The sequence below is a fragment of the Staurois parvus genome, unplaced genomic scaffold (assembly GCF_062004578.1).
Source record: "Staurois parvus isolate SC_StPar_1 unplaced genomic scaffold, SC_StPar_1.0 ptg000988l, whole genome shotgun sequence".
Taxonomy (NCBI): Eukaryota; Metazoa; Chordata; class Amphibia; order Anura; family Ranidae; genus Staurois; species Staurois parvus.
The window spans coordinates 7,239,837-7,256,590 of NW_028318784.1; the positions used below are offsets into that span (position 1 = coordinate 7,239,837).

Consider the following 16,754-nt stretch of genomic DNA (forward strand, 5'->3'; position numbering starts at 1 on the left):
CCCTGTACTCCATTATAGTGATATGACATGTATACAGTAATGTATATCCCCCTCCCCTGTACTCCATTATAGTGATATGACATGTATACAGTAATGTATATCCCAGCTCCCCTGTACTCCATTATAGTGATAGGACATGTATACAGTAATGTATATCCCAGCTCCCTCGTACTCCATTATAGTTATATGACATGTATACAGTAATGTATATCCCCCTCCCCTGTACTCCATTATAGTGATATGACATGTATACAGTAATGTATATCCCCCTCCCCTGTACTCCATTATAGTGATATGCAGGGCTTTTTTTCTCAGAGGAAAGGTGGTGGAACTCCCCCACCCAAACCTGGCCACGCCCCCATCAAACCCTAGGACCACCCCTTTAGAGAACAGGAATGCAAGTAAAATTTGGGAGGGGCTATAAAAGTAAATGTATGGAATTACATAAAAAGCAATGCAGTACAATGTGTAAAAAAATTGGAATACTTACCAAAATTAAGCTCAGAGACATTTCCTTTTTGAAAGGTGTTTATTTATAAGTTTTGCAGTTACATATATTAATCACAGTTTAGTAAAGTGAATACATGAAAAGAAAGGGGGGGGAATAACAGGGGACTAATGACACATTCAAGTTTAAATGTACCATCACCTCCAAAAGGCTCAGAGACATTTCCAGATGATTTCAGCGTTCTTGTCATGTGCTTTTTCTCTGCTTCTCTCCTTGCTTCTGACATCAGTAGCAGCATGACGACCATGAAGTAGCCATGAATCTACATATTTAGAGGGATCAAAGCAACGTAGAGGAGGACCATTAACTCTGATAAACAGTAGTCCTGAAATGGTTGTTGTCAGAAGGGAAGCTCTGTTGGGAGTAACTATTAAATTCATTTGTGAGAATCCTCTTTCACACTCACTGGATGAAATTGGGATACTTTCAATAGCATTTATAAGAGGGCGCAGGTCATCAGGCAAGGTTTTCTCAATCAAATACTCTCTGAAACCATGTATCATTTTCCTTTCATTCAACTGGAATCTAATGGACAAATTTCTAATTTCATCCTCTCCAAATGTAAGCTTTTTCTCAACATTGTCAGGCCAATGTTTGGAGTCAAGCACCCTGGTGCAGTTGGCAAAAACAGAATCATTTTCAGTGAGCAGTCTACTCTCTATTGAAGATTTTAATTTTTCATAAAACACATTAGGACTTATGGGAGGGTCATTCTTAGCTTCTTTTCTGTAAAGGGAGATTCCCTGGAAACAGAGCTTTTCAGAGGCAGCAGCTGCTTCTTTATAATAAGAACCTGGCTCTGTTCTTCTACTTTCAAAGAGTTGTACAACAGTTTGTATTTTTTTATTTGCCCTGTATAGATTTATTCTTCGCTCTTGCAACACCAAGCTTAATTCAGACAACTCTTGAAGAGCATCGCACATGAGTCCCAAATCCAATAAAAAGTTTGTGCTGGTAATTTTTCTCAATAGGCCTTCATACATACAGCGTTCAGTCTTGTCCCGGGTGGTATCTTGCTTTGCTTCTTCAAAATGATGAACCAACACTCTGTAGCTTTGCCACACTGCTAACACAGAACGAAAAGTAGATGCCACCCATCTCGTACTGAGAACTCGTCCTATTTTTAAAAGCTGCGCCTCTAGGGAGCTAGCACAGGCTTGCAGTTCTCTGCTGTTTTTGGGAGATGCATGATATAGTACATACAACTTATCCATAAAGGCCTTAAACCTATTAATTCCTGATGTTTGTTTGACCGTATCTCCAACTGACAATTCTAATCTGTGATTAGCACAGTGCCACAGAATAATTGAAGGAAATTGTTCCTTCAACAATGTCCCAACACCGCTCTTATTGCCTAACATCACGGCTGCACCATCACATGTAACACTGATCAAATGTTGTCTTAAGTAGTCGTCCATTATCCCATAAGAATGCAGACAGTTAAGGAGAGAAGTGAAAATTCCTTTTGCGTTCACGCTTTCCAGTTGAACCAAATCAAGAAAGAAATTTACATGGGAATCCATTGCACTGTTTGCAAGAAGAAATCGAACATATACAATCAGTGTAGATTTTTGACTTAAAGTGGTTGACTCATCAATAATAAGGGCAATTTTAGTTTTTGATCTTACGACTTCCTTGACCAAGTTTTTTCTCATTTCTTGTGTGATGTGATTCACAATATTAATGCAGGCTTTTGTTGAGTGAAGAATGCGGCCCATATTAACGCCATTTAACTCCTGCAGATCTATTTCAGAGCAAAAACTATTGAAGGACTGGTTTTCTTTGGCTATCTTGTATGCCGTGCGAAAGATCTTCATAGTTATGTCTTTCTCTTGGGCCAAGTGTTTTAAACAAACCTTTTCAAGATGTTCATTTTTTCGTTTCAAAAGAATTTTTAAAGCGGCCTTGTGTACAGAACTTTCTTTGTGCTCAAACATTTTTTTTCTTAAAGAAGTGAGCTGCTGTGATCGCTTGGTACCATAACTGGTTACCTCATTATTTGCCCATTCCTTCGATATCTTCATGCCATTTTTTTTTTCTACGCCAAGACTACCAACATTTTTGCATACCTTGCACCCAAGCTTCTGATCATGGAAATCCAGCCAATCGTTCTTTTCACAAAAGGAGTTTTTTTGCTCCAAAGTCCAACAACTTGGCCAGGCAGGACTTTCAAGATAATCTGGATCAGTGCAAGAAGGACCATCAAGTGTGTCTGAAGTAGAAGGCAGAACTTCATCAGAAGACACAGAATCCAATTCAATTGGTGAAGAAACACATGATGCAGACTGTAAAACAGTTTGACTGCTCTGCGTTTCCTGTTCTGGTTCTGGTTCACATATTTGTATTTTTTTATTGTCGCTGGCAAAAAAGCTAGTTATCTTTTTCATGGTAAAAAAAATTAGAAAAAGAATGTACTTCTTTCTAAAGAAGTCTAGTAGATGAATAGATGGGGTGATGGATGAAGACTATCTGAAAATATAGATGAAAACAAGCAACAAAGATAATGTCTTTGTATATTGTAAAGCACTAAGTTGTCAGGTCATATGAATAAACTAAAAATGGTTATGTACAGCAATGATACTTTAGCCAGGGGTTAGTACTTAGGCAGGGGTCAGCACTTTAGGCAGTGGTCAGTACTTTAGGCAGGGGAGGAGGACAGCCAATCTTACCTTATTATTACGTCTCCGCCTCCGCCTGTCACCTGCCCCAGCTCTCGGAACTAAACAAAGAGTCGGTCGGGGGTTCCGATGATGATAATTTTTTTTTTTTCAAAATTGTCGCCCTTTTTTTTGTTTATAGCGCAAAAGTAAAAAGCGCAGAAGTGATCAAATACCACCAAAAGAAAGCTCTATTTGTGGGAAAAAAAAGTCAATTTTATTTGGGTACAGCACCGCACGACCGCGCAATTGTCAGTTAAAGTAACGCAGTGCCGTATCGCAAACAATGGCTTTATCATTAAGGGGCAAAATCTTCCAGGCTGAAGTGGTTAAATGCAGCCTTATCAGTCCCATGAAATGCAGATTTTTCAGCGCCCATCAATGCCCATAAACAGCAGCTGATTAACACCGCCCCCCCCCCCACATTAGTAAGAATAGCGAGTAACACTGCCCCCCCCCCACATTAGCAAGAAAAGCGAGAAAAATTGTATCGCCGCTCCTTACCTGATGCTGACGATCCGCGCTATGGTAGGATCGACGAGCAGAGGGCGTGATGACGTCAGCGCGCACCGCCGGGTGTACTAAGATACACCTTTCCTATGGGGGTGGCCGCGCGCCCCCGATGTTTACACGCTGGCGGTAGAGGGGGGGGGGTGAAGCGTGCATGTCCCCGCTCACCGGCTGTGAGCAGCGGCAGTGACAGGTGCCGGGCACGCGCAAGCATGACATAAACAAGCCGCGTCCGGCACCTGTCACTTTCGCTGCTCTGCATAGCTTGTCAGCTCTGCAGAGGCAGTCGGTGAGCGGGGACAAGAAGAAAAAGGTGGCGGAACGCAGTACCGCCGCGTTCCGGCAGAAAGAAAGCCCTGGTGATATGACATGTATACAGTAATGTATATCCCAGCTCCCCTGTACTCCATTATAGTGATATGACATGTATACAGTAATGTATATCCCAGCTCCCCTGTACTCCATTATAGTGATATGACATGTATACAGTAATCTATATCCAAGCTCCCCTGTACTCCATTATAGTGATGACATGTATACAGTAATGTATATCCCAGCTCCCATGTACTCCATTATAGTGATATGACATGTACACAGTAATGTATATCCCAGCTCCCCTGTACTCCATTATAGTGATATGACATGTATACAGTAATGTATATCCCAGCTCCCATGTACTCCATTATAGTGATATGACATGTATACAGTAATGTATATCCCAGCTCCCCAATACTCCATTATAGTGATATGACATGTACACAGTAATGTATATCCCCCTCCCCTGTACTCCATTATAGTGATATGACATGTATACAGTATGTATATCCCCCCTCCCCTGTACTCCATTATAGTGATATGACATGTACACAGTAATGTATATCCCCCTCCCCTGTACTCCATTATAGTGATATGACATGTATACAGTAATGTATATCCCAGCTCCCCTGTACTCCATTATAGTGATGACATGTATACAGTAATGTATATCCCCCTCCCCTGTACTTCATTATAGTGATATGACATGTATACAGTAATGTATATCCCAGCTCCCTTGTACTCCATTATAGTGATATGACATGTACACAGTAATGTATATCCCAGCTCCCCTGTACTCCATTATAGTGATATGACATGTATACAGTAATGTATATCCCAGCTCCCATGTACTCCATTATAGTGATATGACATGTACACAGTAATGTATATCCCAGCTCCCCAATACTCCATTATAGTGATATGACATGTACACAGTAATGTATATCCCCCTCCCCTGTACTCCATTATAGTGATATGACATGTATACAGTATGTATATCCCCCTCCCCTGTACTCCATTATAGTGATATGACATGTATACAGTAATGTATATCCCAGCTCCCCTGTACTCCATTATAGTGATATGACATGTATACAGTAATCTATATCCAAGCTCCCCTGTACTCCATTATAGTGATGACATGTATACAGTAATGTATATCCCAGCTCCCATGTACTCCATTATAGTGATATGACATGTACACAGTAATGTATATCCCAGCTCCCCTGTACTCCATTATAGTGATATGACATGTATACAGTAATGTATATCCCAGCTCCCATGTACTCCATTATAGTGATATGACATGTACACAGTAATGTATATCCCAGCTCCCCAATACTCCATTATAGTGATATGACATGTACACAGTAATGTATATCCCCCTCCCCTGTACTCCATTATAGTGATATGACATGTATACAGTATGTATATCCCCCCTCCCCTGTACTCCATTATAGTGATATGACATGTACACAGTAATGTATATCCCCCTCCCCTGTACTCCATTATAGTGATATGACGTGTATACAGTATGTATATCCCCCCTCCCCTGTACTCCATTATAGTGATATGACATCACTATAATGGAGTACAGGGGAGGGGGGATATACATTACTGTATATCCCCCCTCCCCTGTACTCCATTATAGTGATATGACATGTATACAGTAATGTATATCCCAGCTCCCCTGTACTCCATTATAGTGATATGACATGTATACAGTAATGTATATCCCCCCTCCCCTGTACTCCATTATAGTGATAGGACATGTATACAGTAATGTATATCCCAGCTCCCCTGTACTCCATTATAGTGATAGGACATGTATACAGTAATGTATATCCCAGCTCCCCTGTACTCCATTATAGTGATAGGACATGTATACAGTAATGTATATCCCAGCTCCCCTGTACTCCATTATAGTGGTGACATGTATACAACAATGTATATCCCAGCTCCCCTGTACTCCATTATAGTGATATGACATGTACACAGTGATGTATATCCCAGCTCCCCTGTACTCCATTATAGTGATAGGACATGTATACAGTAATGTATATCCCAGCTCCCTCGTACTCCATTATAGTTACATGTCATCACTATAATGGAGTACAGGGGAGCTGGGATATAGATTACTGTATACATGTCATATCACTATAATGGAGTACAGGGGAGCTGGGATATACATTACTGTATACATGTCATATCACTATAATGGAGTACAAGGGAGGGGGGATATACATTACCGTATACATGTCATATCACTATAATGGAGTACAGGGGAGCTGGGATATACATTACTGTATACATGTCATATCACTATAATGGAGTACAGGGGAGCTGGGATATACATTACTGTATACATGTCATATCACTATAATGGAGTACAGGGGAGGGGGATATACATTACTGTATACATGTCATATCACTATAATGGAGTACAGGGGAGCTGGGATATACATTACTGTATACATGTCATATCACTATAATGGAGTACAGGGGAGCTGGGATATACATTACTGTATACATGTCATATCACTATAATGGAGTACAAGGGAGGAGGGATATACATTACTGTATACATGTCATATCACTATAATGGAGTACAAGGGAGGGGGGATATACATTACTGTATACATGTCATATCACTATAATGGAGTACAGGGGAGCTGGGATATACATTACTGTATACATGTCATATCACTATAATGGAGTACAGGGGAGGGGGATATACATTACTGTATACATGTCATATCACTATAATGGAGTACAGGGGAGGGGGATATACATTACTGTATACATGTCATATCACTATAATGGAGTACAGGGGAGCTGGGATATACATTACTGTATACATGTCATATCACTATAATGGAGTACAGGGGAGGGGGATATACATTACTGTATACATGTCATATCACTATAATGGAGTACAGGGGAGCTGGGATATACATTACTGAGTAATGTATATCCCATCTCCCCTGTACTCCATTATAGTGATATGACATGTTGTATACAGTACTTACTCCTAGTCCCTCCAAGTCCCCCGCGGTGGTGGAGAGGGTGTCTCCTCTCAGCGGAGGAGAGCGGACCTCTCCTGCACCTGTCCCCTCAGCGGCGGTGCCGCAGAAGCCAGAAACCGGAAATTGTAAACCTGAACTCGGCTTCACAATGAGGCTTGGAGCGCAGGTGCAGTCGCTCCATGCTTCATCTGTCCTCGCTGCTCGCTGCTCGCCACTCGCCGCTCACCACAGAGGAATTTCTCCTCGCATTTGGCGAGCGGGTGAGCGGCTTTTTCAAGCCCTGATGTATTATATAATGAGTTTTTTTCATTCTTACACCTGATGAAAGTAAAAGGTTATTCATACTGCATATTTTATTCCATTTTTATGTTTTGGGTTGTTGTTTTGACCTTGGGAAGATTTTACCCCCCTTCATGACCAGGGCATTGTTTGCTATTCAGCACTGTGCTGTTTTCACTGACAACACTGTACTAAATGAAATTTATATAATTTTTTAACACAAAAAGATTTCTTTTGGTGGTATTTAATCACCACTGGATTTTATTTTTTTCTATATAAATGAAAATATACCAGCAATTTTGAAAGAAGAAAACAACATTTTCTTAGTTTCTGATAAAACATTTTACAAATAAATATTCTTTCTTAATTAATGCAGGCCAAATTGTATTCTGCTATGTTTCTCTGGTAAATAAACCTAAATCAGTGTATAGAAAACTGGCTAAAAGATCGTATTCAGAGAGTAGTGGTTAATGATTCATACTCTGAATGGTCTGGAGTCATCAGTGGTGTACCCCAGGGTTCAGTTTTGGGACCCTTACTTTTTAATATATATATATAAACGATATAGGGTCTGGGATTATAAATCCCATTTCAGTCTTTGCAGATGACTCCAAGCTGTGCAGTGGAATAACGTCCTTACAGGATGTCTTCAATTTACAAGCCGACCTCAATGCACTGCTTAATTGGGCAACTATGTGCCAAATCAGGTTTAATGTTGATAAATGTAAGGTTATGCACTTGGGGGCTACGAATATGCATGCATCATACACACTAGGGGGGGTACAACTGGGGGAATCAATGGTGGAGAAGGATCTGGGGGTTCTGGTAGATCACACACTTAATAATGGCATGCAATGCCAAGCTGCAGTTTCTAAAGTGAGCAAAATCCTCTCTTGTATTAAAAGAGGTATAGACTCCAGAGAGAGATATCATATTACCCCGGTACAAATCATTAGTAAGACCTCATCTGGAATATGCAGTTCAGTTTTGGGCACCAGTTCACAAAAAGAACATTGGGGAACTGGAGAAAGTACAGAGAAAGGCAACCAAACTGATACGAGGCATGGAGGAGCTCAGCTATGAGGAAAGATTAGAGGAACTAAATTTATTCTCTCTTGAGAAGAGGAGATTAAGGGGGGATATGATCAACATGTAGAAATACATCAGTGGTTCATATAGTGAACTCGGTGTAGAGCTATTCACCCTGCGGTCATCACAGAGGACAAGGGGGCACTCTTTACGTCTGGAGGAAATCTCCAAACACGGAAAGGTTTCTTCACAGTGAGAGCTGTGAAAATGTGGAATAGACTCCCTCAAGAGTTGGTTCTGGCCAGCTCAGTGGATTGCTTCAAAAAAGTCCTGGATTCTTTCTTAGATACACAGAATATAACTGGATACTAACATTTATAGGTAAAATTGATCCAGGAAATATCTGATTGCCTCTCGGGGGATCAGGAAGGAATTCTTTTCCCAGCAGGAGCAAGTTGGATCGTGCTTTGCTGGGTTTTTTTTCTTTTTGCCTTCCTCTGGATCAACTGTGGGTATAGGATTATAACCTTTTTTTTTTTTTTTTCCTATGGTTGAACTGGATGGACATTTGTCTTTTTTCAGCCGGACTAACTATGTATATTATATAGTCTGTACGAAAGTTATTGAGTCTACAAACTATGGTATATATATTTGAAAAATGATCAATCCTGATGGACTGGTGACCTATCTCATTTCTTGAGGCCCTAAAATGCCACGACAGCACAAATACCCCCAAATGACCAAATGTCTGGAAAATAGACAGTTCAAGGTATTTTGGTGAGTCTTTTGAAGTTGCAAATTTTTTGGCCCAATTTTTTGGGAAGTAAAGTAATTAAATAAAATTAGTTTTATTCACCTTTTTTTTGTCTACAAACTGTAACTTGTGCAGTACAATGTCATCATATGACTGGTGTAGTGATTATCAGGGATACTGGAGACTGGTGACAGTAAATGAAAAAAAAATATAATTTTTATTCAGTTTTATAAACAATTTTTTCTTTTTTTTTAACCTCTTTTTTACATCCTGTCATCAGAGTAATTCAGTGCCACCATAATGACACAGTACTACTCTGGAGGGAGTGATTTGGATTTTTTTACACTGTTATTGCTTATAACAGTGACGTTCACTCTTATAAGCAATAGTTGCAGCTGTCATTAAAGCAGTAGTAAACCGTGACCTTGTTTAAATTAAAAAAAACCCTGCAAGACAATGGCATAATGTGCTAGCATGCATTGCATACTAACACATTATATGAAACTTACCTTAAACGAAGCCCTCCAGCCACACCGCTGTCAGGGCTTCCATCTTTACCAGGTCCTTCTTCCAGGTTTGCAGGCTCCGGCGGCTTGAATGGCTGAGCCACGATGACGTCACTCCTGCACTTGAGCGTGGGAGTCACTTTTTATGGCACACAGCTCTGATGGAACGGCACAGGCATGCCGTTCCTTCAGAGCACATGCACTGATGCTCCTTTACAAGTAAAAATATCCTAAACGGTGCACGTTTAGGAGATATTTACAGTACTTACTGCTTTTAGTACCACTTTAATGGCTTTCCATACATGACAACTTAGTTACTGTTGACATGCTGTGATTGGCTACATCTAATCACATGGTACAGGTAGCCAGGTACCATGTGATAGCCGTGGGCCAATCACAGCATCACAACAGTAATCAAGCTTACATAAATATCATGGGATCACTATGCTGGGTCATAGTGATCACATGATACCCCACCGAGCGCCATTATCTGCTGTGTTCACAGGACACAGTGGTCATGGGATCACCTGGCCTAGCTGTGCCACCTGCCCGCAGTAAATGTACTGTGGATGGGTGGCAAGTGGTTAAACAGATTTTGTCATATTGGAACGAAAGCTATAAACACACAATATACCATATACATTAGATCACTTTTTAAATATGGCTAATATTTTCCAAGTACCCTTTGCTAAATGACCTCCTTGGTTGATTTACTTAAGGTAAATAGACTGTTCAAATTGCAAAGGAATATGTACTTTGCAAAGGGAAATTTCCCCAGAGGTCAGTGAATGAGGTGAAGCTATTCTGACTTTTATCATCCAGTCATATTCAACCAAAAATTCATTTTTTTAATTTTTCTTGAACACGACGGTATTCTTTGCAAAGTGAAATTTCACCACATTCACTAACCTCTGGGGAAAACTCTCCATGCAAAGTGAACAGCCTGTTTGCCTTTAGTAAAATATCCCCCACCTCTCGATGCACACCTTTGTTACTAATACTCCCTAAGTATGTGTAACACACTATATTGCCAAAAGTATTGAATAATTGAATTTGGGTGTTCCAATCACCTCCATGGCCACAGGTGTATAAAATCAAGCACCTAGGCATGCAGACTGCTTCTACAAACATTTGCAAAAGAATAGGTCTTTCTCAGGAGCTCAGTGAATGCAAGTGTGGTACCGTGATAGGTTGCCACCTGTGCAATAAGTCCATCTGTAAAATCTCCTTGCTGCTTAATTTTCCACAGACAACTGTTAGTGGCATTATACCAAAGTGGAAGAAAATGGGAACAGCAGCAACTCAGCCACAAAGTGGTAGGCCACGTAAAATGACAGAGTGGGGTCAGCGCATGGTGAAGCGCACAGTGTGCAGAAGTTGCCAACTGACTGCAGAGCCAATAGCTAAAGACCTCCAAATGTTGTGTGGCCTTCAGATTAGCACAACAGTGCATAGAGAGCTTCATGGAATGGGTTTCCATGGCTGAGCAGCTGCATCCAAGCCTTACATCTTCAAGTGCATTTCAAAGTGTCGGATGCAGTGGTGTAAAGTACATCACCAGTGGACTCTAGAGCAGTGGAGACGTGTTCTCTGGAGGGAAAAATCACGCTTCTCTGTCTGGCAATCCAATGGATGTGTTCGGGTTTGGCGGCTGCCAGGAGAACAGTACTTGCCTTACTGCATTGTGGCAAGTGTGAAATTTGGTGGAGGGGGGATTATGGTGTGGGGTTGTCTTCAGGGGTTGGGCTTGGCCCATTAGTTCCAGTGAAGGAAACTCTTAAGGAGTCAGCATACCAAGACATTTTGGACAATTTTATGCTCCCAACTTTGTGGGAACAGTTTGGGGATGGCCCCTTCCTGTTCCAACATGACTGCACACCAGTGCACAAAGCAAGGTCCCTAAAGACATGGATGAGCAAGCTTGGGGTGGAGAAACTTGACTGGCCTCCACAGAGTCCTGACCTCAACACGATAGAACACCTTTGGGATGAATTAGAATGGAAATTGCGAGCCAGGCCTTCTCGTCCGACATCAGTACCTGACCTCACATATGTGCTTCGGGAAGAATGGTCAAACATTTCCATAGACACACTCCTAAACCTGGTGGACAGCCTTCCCAGAAGAGGTGAAGCTGTTATCAACTCAATACTGAACCCTATGGACTAAGACTGGGATGCCATTAAAGTTCACGTGCGTGTAAAGGCGTCCCAATACTTTTGGCAATATAGTGTATATATATTCCATGAGAAACTTCTTGCTACTTTCAATAGGATATGCTTGATTCTTTGCCCAAAGTCACTTTACAGATAAATTCTCCTAAATACGTAGTCTCCTCCACTGGGGACAGGGTATATTGCATGCAGTGTATCATCAAAGATTCTTGATCCAAAATGAGTACCTCTCCCTTCAACGTCTATCCACCAAATCCCCTACTCTAGTCATGTTAGAGATTCTGTAGGGCTATACACAGAATCTCTAACGGGTTATGAGCTCAGACACCCATTCATAGCCTGCTACAGCAAACAAGTACAAGATACAGAACAGAAAGAAGACAGCAGAAAAAAAGAAAAATGTCAGTAACACAGCTGCAACAAAGCTTTTATTTACAAACCTAACAAATCAAAATGTTTTTATGATTGCATAAATTATCATTGGAGAGATCAAAGGTCTCAATGGCCACCATCAATGGGACAGGAGTTAAAGGTAAATATTCCTCAATGGGAGCAAACAGCAATAACAATCTAGCAGAGGTTCTATTCCTTCTCCACACTTTCCATAAATAAAAAAAAGAAAAGTTTGGCCTGGGGTTCTTTAATGCAGTATTAAATCCCATACCAAAAATGTAATATATTGCAGCTTACCAATCAGTAGATGTGGTGGCTGCATACGTTTTCTTTTTTAATCTTTTTTCACCTGGGGATCTGGCAAATAACATACCTCCTGTATTAGAGTGTCCCTACTCTGGATGAAGGAGAACATGGGGCACCTTTGGACAGCAGCATCAGTCTGGGGGGGGGGGGGAGAGAAAAGTGTTAGATCAGGGGTCTCCAAACTTTCTAAGCAAAGGTCCAGTTTACTGTGCTTTAGGCTTTAGGGGGGCAGGACTGTGGCCAGTGGGAGTAGAAAATGCCCTGGCATCAGTGCCATCATTGGTTTTAATGGGAGGAAAAGCTCCCCATTGTTAATATCAATGAGAGGAATTGATGGTGTTAGTAGGGTGATTGGTGCTCCATTATTGGTGGAGTAATGCCCCAAGGGCCAGATAAAGGCAGGCAAAGGGCCACATCCGGTCCCCTGGGCCATAGTTTGGAGACCACTGTGTTAGATGAACTAGCAGATTTAAATAAACTAACAAATTGAAGCCAAACTCCAACCAATATTTTATAAGCAGTTATAGCAAACAGCTATTTTTCTTTTTGGTATAAAGGTTTTACATAAATAAATAAAAAATTGATCATTATAAGTGCCCCTGTCAGTGATAAATAACCATGCCTGTATCTTATACAATCTGCAGGAGAGCTTGTTATTTTGAAAAATCAACAGACTTACTGGCTGAATCACCAAATGAAATTAGAAGCAAGCCTAAAAAAGAAATCTAATGTAGCCTTCATATCTAAGAATTGGCAAGCTGCAATATAATAAATGTATGCTTTTGGGTTTAATACTGCTTTAATTCTAGAGGTTAGATCATGAACACATGTTTCAGCAAACACAAATGCTCCTGCACTTGGGGATGGACTCGATGCAGGCTGCAACCACATTAAGAATGTCCTGGAACATGCACACCTTGCTGCCCTCAACAGACCGGGGGAATCCAAATATACTGAATGAGGAAAGAACAAACAGAGGGAGCACAGGCCTAGTGCATTACCATAAAAAATGTTTAATAAGAAATAAAATAGGTGTACTCACAAACGAGAATAAAGTCAAGGCACATCATAAAGAACAGCTTGGTCAACACCGCGCTGAGTAACAGTCCATAATGGGGAATGTAGACATCCAATAGGCTGACGTGTTTCTGAGGAAGAGGCAAGTCCTCGAAACGCGTCAACCTATTGGATGTCTACATTCCCCATTACAGACTGTTACTCAGCGTGGTGTTGACCCAGCTGTTCTTTATGATGTGCCTTGACTTTATTCTCGTTTGTGAGTACAACACCTATTTTATTTCTTATTAAACATTTTTTATGGTAATGCACTAGGCCTGTGTGCCCTCTCTTTGTTCTTTCCTCATGAACACATGTTTGACAGCCATCTAATGTTTAAGGCCAGTTAAACCTAGTAGCAGAAAAAGTATAGAGTCAAATAATTTCATTATGGTAAACTGATGAACTATAAAAATAAAGTATCAGCCATATCAGAACTGTAAATTGTACACAGCAATTGTAAATTATTCAGCAGGTGAAAAGAGGATTTTATTTAAGACTAGAATCACATTACATAATAGTTTTCCGTACTGTATATGTATACAATAATATAATAACGCCACCTGTGACTTGGTGACTTGCTGTACTGGGTCATGGGGCCCTACTAACCCTTTATGACTCTCCCTCTGGGAGTGTTGTCAAGACAGACAGCATACTGCAGGCACACAACTATACCTGAGGGAGCATTTAAAAGTGTAATCAGCATTAGAGTAAGAGGACATAGTATCCTGTGCCTGCGTTTATAGCCGTCATCAATAAGTAGGCGGAATAAGACAATCGGAATCATTGTTTGCAGATCCTTTTCTATTGGGAGAGGTAATATTCCTCTTTGGGCTCAATAATATAGCTGAGTGTATAAGCTTTGTTTGGCTGGGGTCCTTCATACTGTTAGAGCCGTCTGTGATAAATCACAGGGAGAGCAAAGATAAAGCTGCATGGTCAGCACAGAAAATGTATTGACAAAAGGAATGTAGAGTGCACTGAATGCATATTTGTAGTTATTATTGCAGTGATGAGACTTCTTTCAATTTTTTTTTACAAGATTCCATATTTTTGTTATTGTATTAGATATACAAATTATCATCTGGAGGGAGCTTTCAATGGTTCAGTGCAATTATTCTGACTTTTTTTTTTAAATAACTCTGTTGCAAATTCAAACAGTGAGAGCATAGTAGGAGCTATGAAAATGTGGAATAGACTCCCTCAAGAGTTGGTTCTGGCCAGCTCAGTGGATTAACCACCTCCCGTCCGGCCATTGTATATAAACGGCTGGACGGTGGCACTGCAGGGTCGGGTGGCCGTTTATAAACCACCTCCCGGCACCCTGCTTGTGCACGCTCCCTGGTAGTGCGCAGCACCGCGATCCGATGCCTCCGGACACAGTGAAACACTAATCGTCGTTGGCCAATCAGTGATCACATGCAAAGTAATAAGCAAGATGTCACTTGTGACATCTTTGCTTACTACGTGTGAAATCTGTGAATGATCACAGAGGTCACATGGTACAAGGCTATTCACAACAGCCTTGTACCATGTGACAAGCTGTGACCAATCACAGCTCACTCAATAGTTCTCAATGGCTGCAAGAATGCAGACAGAGAGAAAGGGAAATTATTGTTTTTTCATCCTATATGGGTGTAAAAGCAATCAGTGTAAAAAAAAATAAAAATTTAATCACCCCCCAAGTAGTACAGTGTCACCATGTGTACTGCTAGGGTGGCAGTGTGTAAAAAAATCAAACAAACCATAAATAATAATATAAAAAATAAAATAAAAATGGAAAAAAAATGTTTAAAAATTATAATTTTTGGTTATAAACTAGTTATGGCTTATTTTTTTTTTCCTAAAAAGATAACGGAATACATTTCGGCCAAGATTTATGATGAAATATTATTTATTTGCTAAATTTTATAAGAAAAACACTTTTTTTCAAAATTTTTGGACATTTTCATTTACAAATAAAAATCCCAGCGGTGAATAAATACCACCAAAATAAAGCTTTATCTGTCTCAAAAAATAGTAAAAAATTCATATGGGTACAGTGTTGCATGACTGCGCAATTGTCATTCAAAGTGTGATAGTGCTGAAAGCTGAAAATTGACCTGGACAGGAAGGGGGTAAAAGTGTCCGGACAGGAAGTGGTTAAAAAAGGCCTGGATTCTTTCTTGGATACGTAGAATATAACTGGTTACTAACATTTATAGGTAAAGTTGATCCAGGGAATATCCGATTGCCTCTCGGGGGGATCAGGAAGGAATTTTTTTCCCAGCAGGAGCAAATTGGATCATGCTTTGCTGGGTTTTTTTTGCCTTCCTCTGGATCAACTGTGGGTATAGGATTATAACTTTTTTTTTTTTTATGGTTGAACTGGATGGACTTTTGTCTTTTTTCAGCCAGACTAACTATGTAACTATGTAAAACATGAAAACGAAAATGACCTGCAAAACAACAGATTTAGTACTTACCTATGGAATGTTCACTGTATTGTAAAGCAAATCTACAGCCAGATTTTTTGGATGTGACTATATTTGTGTTATTGTATTAAATATAGGGATTTGTAGGTTTACCACCAAGGGAGCTCTCAGCTGCTCAGTACAATTACTTTTAATTAGTTTTTACGATAATGATCATATTTATTATAGGTATTTATATAGCACTTACAATTTTGGGCAGCAATTTACATTCACATCATTTTCTACCCTCAATGAGCTTACAGTCTACCTCTAATGCATTCATACAAATACCAGAGCTAGTTTAGACAGCAGCCAATAACCTACAGGGATGTCTTTGGACTGTGGGGAGGTTCCAGTGTATCCGAGGGAACAGACAGAACCAGCGGTTAACATGCAAACTCCATGCAGATAGTGTCCCCAGGGCAGTGCCTAGACAAGGTCATCTAGAGCCAAGGGCAAACATACAAAACTGCACCCCCCCCAAAATGTATGAACATTATGAGTCAGCAAAAATCCCCCCCCCCCCAAAAAAAAAATAAATCAGGCACTAATCTGCATGCTTACCCTCAAGTATAAATTCACCCTCCTCCTAGTACAAATATGCCCCCCTGCCGCAATCCTTCCTGCCAGCAAAAATCTTTGCTCCCCATACCCCCTTCAAGCTCAAATCCTCTTTATCCTCAAATCCCCCCAGTGCATAATCATCCCCCCCCAAAAAAAAATCACCCCTTCTAGCACAGATCTCTACCTCTCGAATTTCCCCTCCGAGCACATATTCTCTCCCCCCACTC

At 40.5% G+C, this 16,754-nt stretch overlaps 1 protein-coding gene across 1 annotated transcript; it reads right to left on the minus strand.

The window, feature by feature from the left end:
- Nucleotides 1-660: 660 nt before the first annotated feature.
- LOC149441417 (E3 SUMO-protein ligase KIAA1586-like) lies at nt 661-2,282 on the minus strand. The gene has a single exon (XM_089657396.1). It carries the CDS (start codon nt 2,224-2,226, stop codon nt 661-663), a length of 1,566 nt encoding a protein of 521 aa, XP_089513522.1. The 5' UTR covers nt 2,227-2,282.
- Nucleotides 2,283-16,754: the final 14,472 nt, after the last annotated feature.

Excerpts from the sequence above, each read along its gene's own strand:
- LOC149441417 (XM_089657396.1), bottom strand. The coding sequence starts at position 2,226 with ATGGGCCGCATTCTTCACTCAACAAAAGCCTGCATTAATATTGTGAAT.